The sequence below is a fragment of the Tursiops truncatus genome, chromosome 5 (assembly GCF_011762595.2).
Source record: "Tursiops truncatus isolate mTurTru1 chromosome 5, mTurTru1.mat.Y, whole genome shotgun sequence".
NCBI lineage: Eukaryota > Metazoa > Chordata > Mammalia > Artiodactyla > Delphinidae > Tursiops > Tursiops truncatus.
The window spans coordinates 65,861,824-65,871,502 of NC_047038.1; the positions used below are offsets into that span (position 1 = coordinate 65,861,824).

The window sequence follows — 9,679 nt, forward strand, 5'->3', positions numbered from 1 at the left end:
TTTTTTCCTTGAAAACATGGTGAGTGTGGGACTTCGGCAGTCTTACTGGAAACAGAGAGGGGTTAGGTCATTGCTTCAAAGGAAGGGAGTGCTGTTAACCAAAGATGGAGATAAATAACATTAGAACCATTGTTCTTATTAAATTACCTTTAAAACTATAGATATTTCCAAATAAATAGTGGAATTCAGGTCAATTTATTCCCAATTTTTAAAAAATGATAGCCTTTAAAAAGAAAACAGTAGTTTATAGTATTTTTTTCATTTAAATTATTTAAATTTGGAGCTCTACAATTATTTATTCCTAGACTTCCAAGAGTAATAGGCCATTTCATTTAAGTAACAAACTACAAACCCTCAAGACAAAGAAATGAAACTTGCAGTGATCCAGAATAAAATGGGTATCTTTTTTTGTCATTAACTCATAAAAAATACAGTTGTATATGCAGGTTTCTCTGATCTGAAATAATGGTCCTTGACACTGTGAATTATCAGGTTCATGTTTTACAGTTCCATTTAGTAATATACAAAGTATATAGTTCATCTTTTGAGGTATTTACAAATTACCTTTGTCTGAAAGGCTAAACTTCCCTTTAGGGCTTACTGTATTATTAGACTTAGTTTGAACTGAAGTTTTTAATATGAACTTTATATTTTCCTTTCCTGAGGATGATCCTCAATTTCAAAATAAAAGCAGAACATTTCTTACAAAAATATTGGAACAGTTTTTAGAAAAATATTTTAATTTGGGCTCTGATATTTTTAGTTATATGGATATATTGCTGGGAATAAAATATTCTTTCAAAGTGAGTAATTAAACGTTTACCCTTATAATTAGAACCTACCAGAGGGCTTTTTTCTTTCTTTTTTTTTCTTAACAGAAAGGATATTAACTTACTGTGGTAAAAATCAAAGAATCTGTAAGGTTTATTACAACTCCATTTGAGCTTTTATGTTCATTATACTTGCTCTAAAGTGGTTTTGTGCAGCTATAATTAACTATACATATTTATATAGTACTGATAAGCTTTTAAAAATATTTATTTATTTATTTGGCTGCACTGGGTCTTAGTTGCAGCATGCGAGATCTTTGTTGCAGCATGCAAGATCTTTGCTGCCGCATAAAGGCTGTTAGCTGCGGTATGCGGGATCTAGTTCCCTGACCAGGGATCGAACCCTGGCTCCCTGCGTTGGGAGCACGGAAGCTTAACCACTGGACCACCAGGGAAGTCCCTGAAATGCTTTTGATAACATCCATATCTTTTAACCTTTCTATAATAAGATGCACAAGCAACTTTGAAGTTAGTTTATAAAATCATTCCTACTCTATTTTCTATATACTGGTAGTTATCAGATTCTCAAATTTTAAAACTTTAGAATCTTATTTTAATTACACTACAAGCAAAGTGCCCCTTGGTGGCAAGTTTTTGGAGAAATAATTCTATTGGCTCTCATTTTGCCTGTAATAAAAAGCCATGGGCAAGGGGTGGAGGGAGAGAAACATTGCTTGACTCTTGATTTTATTTCCAGTGGTTTTTACATTAAACACCCAATCAAGGATATAAAGGCCTTCTTACTAATGATTTCTACCTTTTAATGTTAAAAAAAGTTTTTAGACCATTTTCATTGGTTAATAATCACTATTAGTTTCCAAGGTACCTAAGTGAGCTAATGAATTTTTCCATTATATTTATGAAACAAGTAGACTTTTTATCTCTGTTTTATGGCTGAGAAACCGAATTTCCACAGACAGGTCAGTGGGAATTCCTGACTGATAATTTGTGAAGGAAATCATTAGAGCCCTCATTCAGCCCACGTTCACTGAGTGAGTGCGCATTTTTATAGTCTAAGTAACAGTCTTGTGACAGCTTATGGATGTTCTTTGGGATACCATCATAATTTGGGTATCATAAGATTAGTTCTTTCTTTTTTAAAATTTTGTAGAATAGGGACTTCCATGGTGGTCCAGTGGGTAAGATTCTGCGCTCCCAATGCAGGGGGCCCAGGTTCGATCCCTGGTCAAGGAACTAGATCCCGCATGCATGCCACAACTAAAAAGAGCCCACATGCCACAATTAAGAAGTCAGCATGCCGCAACTAAAGATCCTGCATGCCGCAACTAAACCCAGCACAGCCAAAGTAAATAAATATATATCTTTAAATAAAACAAAAATTTATAGAATAAATGATTCGATACTTAGGAGATGCCTCCATACATGGGCTGTTTGTCCAACCTTAAGGAGGTCATCTTGGACACTCTTACGTGTCTTCAAAGTTTTGAGCAAGGATAAGAGGAGGTGGATGCTCTTCTTCTATAAGTGAACTGTTTTTGGTTGTCATAGGATTCTCTTATAAATGGATCTCCTAACTACCATGCCAGGAAAAATGTATTGCATATTAATTACACCAAATACCCATTTTTTTAACCTTGAAATAATACATTATCACTCACAGACATCAGTAGAACTTAACACTGGTTAGTTATTTCAGTGTCATTTCCATATAATCTTTTAGTTAAGACTGTGTAGCCCATCTCCTATATTTTCATTGTTCATTCTTACCATTAAATGGAATATAAAAAAGCCCTTTGAAAAATGCAAAATTAATTTGGGTTGTAATTAACCACTTAGTAAACCTGGTTGTAAATCACTGTGCAAACTCACATAGAATCTTTTGAGGATTTTTTGTTTGGTTTTGATTGTTGCTACTGATGTTGATCAAGGCTTTTAAAAAGAAACAGATGGCCAGGATCCCAGGTTTTCAACTCAGTATTTACTGTTACCCAAGGAAAATAAACGGAAGGGATAATGCCACAAACACCAATGTATTTAAGTTTCCTAACAAGACTAGGTGAATTGGCCAGTGACAGGAATGTCAGGAGCAGTGGGAAGACTGAACTGAGACAGAAAGTACCCGTAACGACATTCAAATTCAAGTTAAGAAAACGTTCTAAACACTGCCGGTCTCACACTGTGGACCCAATTTAGCTATGGGCCACCAGCTTGTGGTCTCTTCCTGGGCCAGTTCACACTGTTAATAGTAATAGGTTCTGTACTAGACCCTTTTGACTTCCGGTCCTGGTGAGTTGGGCTGGATTACGTTAACCCCAAGAACTCATTCCTTTTGCTGATGAAAAAAGGCTTAAAGATCTTCTCTATCTCTTTCCTTTGTGCTCCATCCTTGCCACAGGCCTTGTCCCGACTCAGATGCCTTTTGTGAGAGAAAATACCTAGGTTTGAACTCTATAATGCTTCAATCTTCTTCATACTCTCTTGCCAATAATTCTCAATTTTGACCAGAGAGAGGAGGGGAAGGGAAAGGAGAGTAGGCACCTCTTAAGTAAGGAGAGATCCTCAGGCCCCTGTGGCCTAAGGCTTAGTTGAGTGACTCCATGACACCTTTCCCCTTTATACTCTGAGGTACAGAAAGACAAATCAGGAAGAAAGAACTTCTCTCTAAGCCTAGAGCCCAGCTTAGGTGAAAAGCCCACCAGCACACTTGGAAGGCCAATGGGCGAAACATCATTCCACAGGCAGTCCTACTTTTTCCCTCTTCCTCACCGTATCCTTGTCTTTATTTCCTTTTTCTCCAAGCACGTTGACATCATTTGAACCTTTCTTTTGGCAGTGTCCTCAACACTTGCCCCATGGTCCTGCTGTATCCACCTGGCAAAACCTCAACCTCTAATCTAAGATAATACCTAATACCTCCCCAGCTTCTCTTTCACAGCACAGTATTTTTCCTTTACACTTTTTATTAGTGTTGTTCAATCTCGTATATTCTTTCTTATTTCTCATCTGCTTTTACTATTATTCGAAAAGGTATGTCAGAGTCTCTCACTGTGATAACAGATTTGTCAATTTCTCCTGGTAATCCTCTCAATTTTTGCCTTGTGTATTTTAAGGCTATATTATTAGGTGTAGGCAACTTTAGAATTTTATCTTCCAGTTGAACATTTTATATCATGGCCCTCTAACTCTAGAAAACAACTTTTGCTTTAAAATCTGTTTTGTTTGATTTTAATCAAGTACACCAGGTTTCTTTTGCTTAGTTTTTGCCTGACGTGTCTGTTCCCACTCCTGTTCTTTATGCTTTAGACGTGTCTCTTATAAACAGTTATTCTGGATTGTTCTATCGTCAGCTCAATCAAGCTGGGAACTACATTTTCCCAGAATTTCCTTTTCTGGGTTAGACTTGGCTCCCAAAAGGAATTTGTATGAGAATTGACAGGTAGATGTGAAGGAGTGGCCTTTACTTTGAAGGTTTGTAGACAGGGTGATGAGTAACTGCAACAGATGCCCAGCAGGGTCCAGTGTGTTTTTCTCTTTGTGCTTCTTACAGCTCTTGCTCCTGAAGGCTGCTCCAGGTCGGCCTCCACTGCTTGGCTGCGGACCTAGAGGTGGTAGACTCACAGGGGCGATAACTTCCCATAGAACTCTCCACAAATTCCTATTCCATATCCGCTTCGCGATAGATGGGATATGCTTTGTTTCTCATTTTTTCCTTATAGTCTTCAACACGCATGGCAGTGCTTAGGAGACTAGTCAGTATCTTTGATTATCTATCTCCCCTTTCTGGATATTGAGGTCTCCACCTCCTCCCCCAATTGTATAAAATCTACTTTCAGTATAAATTCCTTGTCTCATAACGCAAAGTTCTGCTTCCCTGACTGAAACGTGACTAGCAATAATATATAGCTAAACTTTTAAAAATGGTTTGATAACTTTGTTTTTTAACTGCATAGTTTAGTCCACTTATAATTACTGTTATTACTGATATATGTAGGTTTATTTCTAGAGTCTTATTTTGTGCTATTTGTTCTGCCTTTTCTGTTTCTTTTTTCCTCCTTTTTTTTAAAAAAAATTATTTATTTATTTTTGGCCGTGTTGGGTCTTCGTTTCTGTGCGAGGGCTTTCTCTAGTTGCGGCGAGCAGGGCCCACTCTTCATCGCAGTGCGCGGGCCTCTCACTATCGCGGCCTCTTTTGTTGCGGAGCACAGGCTCCAGACGCGCAGGCTCAGTGGCCATGGCTCACAGGCCCAGTTGCTCCGCGGCATGTGGGATCTTCCCAGACCAGGGCTCGAACCCGTGTCCCCTGTATTGGCAGGCAGATTCTCAACTACGGCATCACCAGGGAAGCCCTTTTCCTCTTTTCTTGTTTGTGTCTTTCGTTGTTTGTTTGTGTGGTTTTTTCCCTTAGATTTTTTTTTTCAACCCATTTTTCCCACTCTACTATTTTGGAATTTATACACACTTGCCTTTTTTTTTTTTCTTTTTCTTTTTCTCCCCATTAAACTTTAGAAATTCGAGCATGCAACAGAGATTTGGGTTAAAAGGATTTAAATTTGCTTCTGCCAGGTGCCTTGGGGCATTACACACTGGGACCACTTAAACTCAATTCTTAGCTCTTAGCTCTTTTTTTTCCCCACACAGGAAGTGTAAATTTAGGGTACAAATGTTATGAATACTGGCTTGTGGTTACGAATTCTTAGGGATTTTTCTTCCCTCCACCTGACACCAAGGTAGAAAAAGCCAACTTTCCTAGCTGTCTCTAGACTTCAAATGCAGTTGTTTGTTATGCAAATTTATGTTAGATTCCTCTCCTTGCGTGGGGCCTCTTCTTTACCTCCTGCCTTTAGTGTCCTGTTCTGGCTCCCACCCCTTACCCTAAGTTTACCAGGAGCTGGAATAGATTACCTGTGTGTATTCACTCATTCTGAAAATTCTTTACATTTTGCCATTTTGGGGTTGCTTTTAAGGTGTGTGTGAGAATTTTTTTTCCTGTTTAACATGATTTTTTTAGGTTGATTTGAGAACTAGTCAGCATTAACAAGAGAAAAATGAAAAAAAGGTTCCTTTGGTGGTGTTTCATTCTGAAAAATCTGAAGGACCCAAAGCCTCCTTCCCAGATAGATGGAAACTAAAGGCTCCTTTATTGCCAGTCCAAGATAATGGGAGGCAGGAGATAGCGAAAGATTTGGGAGAAGGGATGAATAGAGAGGGAAAGTGATGGTGGAGAGGTAGAATCTGTGCTATGATAGGATAAAAAACTCCATGGGAAAAGTAAATAAAGGCTTTGCCACATACTCTGGCCTTTTTTTTATTCAGGATGTCTCTGGTTTTCTTTTTGGTGATGGATTCAGGTGACATACTAGCTCACATGTTAAAACATAATGAAGGAGTTAAAATACATGCAACATCAGGAGTAATGTCAAAAAGTCCACACACGGTGGTTCCAATCTTTACAGACATTCTTTTAATTTCCTTGGGCCTCAATTTCCTCATTTGTATAATACGGCCAGTAGAGAATTATTTTGAGGATTGTTTGAGGTGAACTTGTACACTGTGAAGTTTTGTACAAATAGCTACATTTTACATTATGCTTCTCATTTTACCTTAGGAGATTCTGGGACTCCTGGAATTTAAAGAACTTCCTTCAAAATCCTACTTGATGAGTCAGTGTTGATTAAAATTTATGTTGCCATGTTTTAAGTCAGCACCTTTCAGGGAAAAAAAGAAACTCTGGACCCTTTAAGAGAATGTTGTTCTTTTTCCCTTATTAAAGTACAAAGCCTTATGTTGATAGGTGGATTTTTTTTTTTTAACCTCTCACAATTCCAGGGACATAAAAGTTTATGCAAGGGACAGAAAGCAAAACTGCTATTACTTGGCAAAGTCAGATCAGCCTCTGTAATTGCAAGAGTTCTCTCCAGAGTACTTCTTCAAAATCAGTAAATGATTGAAAGTCCTCTCCAAAACATGCTCTTTCTAAACGATCCCAAATGAATTCTTAAGAAGGATGGAAAAATAGTCTAAGAAATGCTCGAAACTAAATTTATCTGTTAATGTGCAGAGAATGATGCCCAGAATTACAATTTTATTTTCTTTAGATATGGGTATGACCTGAGACACATAGGAAGTAGCAGAGATAAGATCACCGGAAAGGGCTTCCCTGGTGGCGCAGCGGTTGGGAGTCCACCTGCCGATGCAGGGGATTCAGGTTCGTGCCCCAGTCTGGGAGGATCCCACGTGCCGCCAAGTGGCTGGGCCCGTGAGCCATGGCTGCTGAGCCTGCATGTCCGGAGCCTGTGCGATCACTGGAAAGCAGTAGAGCACGGCCAGGATCTAGGGCTCTGAGATCAGACAGACCTGGTTTCAGTCACTTCTTAGCTGTGTGATTTCTGTTTCTCCTGTAAAATGGGGATAATAATATCCTATCCATTGTGAAATGATAAAATGAGCTCAAGCATATAGAGTGTTTAGCATAGTGCTTCACATAAAGGGCTCAAAACATTTTGGCTGTCATCGTCGTCATCTATAATTTAGGACAATTCTGTGGAGTGCTATACTGAATAAATTGAATAGTTGTTAACATAATTTCCCACTTATTTATATCCCAAATAGTCAGAAAATAACTATAATTATTTTCCAGGTACTGTTTAGTAATAATTGATGTTTGTAACAATGACCACCTCCCATTTTCTCCCCTACCCAGGTACTGTAAAATTTTGAATTGTCACAAAATTTTGGAGATTACATGATATTGTGATATAATGGTAAGAGAACAGAATAAAGCTCTGAACCCGGGTTTCAGTACTAACTACTTCTACAGATCTATGACCTTGGGTAATCCATTTAAACACTTTCCACATATGTTTCTCTTTTGAAGAACAGAGGGTAATATAGGATCCAGATCACTAATGTATGTATGACAGGACTGGGTTTTCTTCCCTACCACTTCCTTCCATTTTTCTAGAATGTTGAATTCTAAAGCCTACATTAATAGAAGGGTTAAGGTTTTTTGTTTTTTGTGTTTTTGTTGTTAGTTTATTTTCCCAAATAAAGTTCATCTTTTTTTTTTTCTTCTGTAGAAGAGTGTTTTTAAAATGTTACCTAAGGCAATGAAGGAGAACAAGTATCAGTGCAATGAGGAAAGTTCTAATTGCAATAGATATTTTATCTGGGAATCAGACCCCCGTGAGGACTACCCCCCCCCCCCACCTCAAGCATACTCAAGTTTTGAAACCTAATCACTATCAAAAGCAGAACCACTTGGAGCAGAGAAAGATTGACAGCATCCTTTGAAGGCAAGACCCAGGAAAAACTGGAGCTGAGACTTTAAGGAAAGAGTGAATGTATCAGAAGGACTAAGAGGGACTTCCCTGGTGGCGCAGTGGTTAAGAATCCGCTTGCCAATGCAGGGGACTCGGGTTCGAGCCCTGGTCTGGGAAGATCCCGCATGTCACGGAGTAACTGAGCCCATGCAGCACAACCAACTACTGAGTCTGTGCTCTAGAGCCCGCGAGCCACAACTACTGAGCCTGCGTGCCACAACTACTGAAGGCCACGTGCCTAAAGCCCGTGCTCCACAACAAGAGAAGACACAACCTTGAGAAGCCCGCACACCGCAACGAAGAGTAGCCCCCGCTCGCTGCAACTAGAGAAAGCCCGCGTGCAGCAAGAAAAACCCAACACAGCCAAGAGACTGCGTGTGTGTATGGAGCGGCACTGTCCAATAGGAATATAATGCAAGGCACACATGCAAGCCACATATATAATTTTAAATGTTCTAGTAGTTGGGAATTCCGTGATGGTCCAGTGGCTGAGAATTCCTGCTCCCAATGCAGGGGGCCTGGGTTTGATCCCTGGTCAGGGAACTAGATCCCACATACATGCCACAACTAAGTGTTCGCATGCCACAACTAAAGATCCTGCATGCCGCAATGAAGATCCCACATGCCACAACTAAGACGGGGCTCAGCCTAAATAAATAAATATTTTAAAAATGATAAAAATAAAATGTTCTAATAGCATATTAAAACAGTAAAAAGAAACAGGTGAAATTAATTTTGATAATATGTTTTATTTAACCCACTATATCTAAAACATTATCAACTGTTATTATTAATAATTTTACATTCTTTTTTTCATATTAAGCCTTCAATATATATTTTATTCTTACAGCACATCTCAATTCAGACTAGCCATATATCAAAGTCTCACTCTCCACATATGACTACTGGTTAGTGTATTCAACAACACAGATATGGAAGGTATGAAGGAGATTGTCAAAGATTCTCTGGTGACCTTGGTGTTACCACATGCTGTTCCCCCAGAGTCTGGGACTAAGACTCCATGACTGTGAATGGAGCTTAGGGACAAGTTGAACAGATTAAAACACTCCACTGGCTTGTGTACTTATGGACTTTGTGTTGTTTGGATTGCATGGCCTGAAAATGAAGTGCGATTGAACATCCTTTAGGATTTTGTGTGTATATTAAATTGACCAACATTAAGACTGCTTTATTATAGAGTAAACCACCTTGCTCTTCCATTATATGGTGTATTAGTCTGCTCAGGATGCCATAACAAAATATCACAAACTAGGTGACTTAAACAACAGAAATTTATTTTCTCACAGTTCTGCAGGTTGGGAATTCCAAGGTCAAGGTGCCAGCAAAGTAGATTTCATTCTGAGGCCTCTTGGTAGCCACCATCTCACTGTATGGTCAGGTGGCCTTTCTTTGATGTGTGTACTTGGAGGGAGAGAGAGAAGGATATTTCTCTCTTCCTCCTCTTATAAAGCCACCTATTGGCTTAGGGCCCTACCCTTATTGACCTCATTTAACCTTAATTCCCTCCCAAAGGTCCTGTCTCCAAATACAGTCACATTGGGGGTAGGA

General features: G+C 39.0%; 1 protein-coding gene across 1 annotated transcript in view; it reads left to right on the forward strand.

Annotated features, from left to right (window-relative positions):
* TMEM33 (transmembrane protein 33) overlaps nt 1-7,929 on the forward strand; it is a 34,466-nt gene extending 26,537 nt beyond the window's left edge. Inside the window, exon 8 of the mRNA XM_073805193.1 lies at nt 7,492-7,929. Within this exon, the coding sequence (XP_073661294.1) occupies nt 7,492-7,537 (46 nt within the window). The 3' untranslated portion in view covers nt 7,538-7,929. The remainder of the gene's footprint in view (nt 1-7,491) is intronic.
* Nucleotides 7,930-9,679: the final 1,750 nt, after the last annotated feature.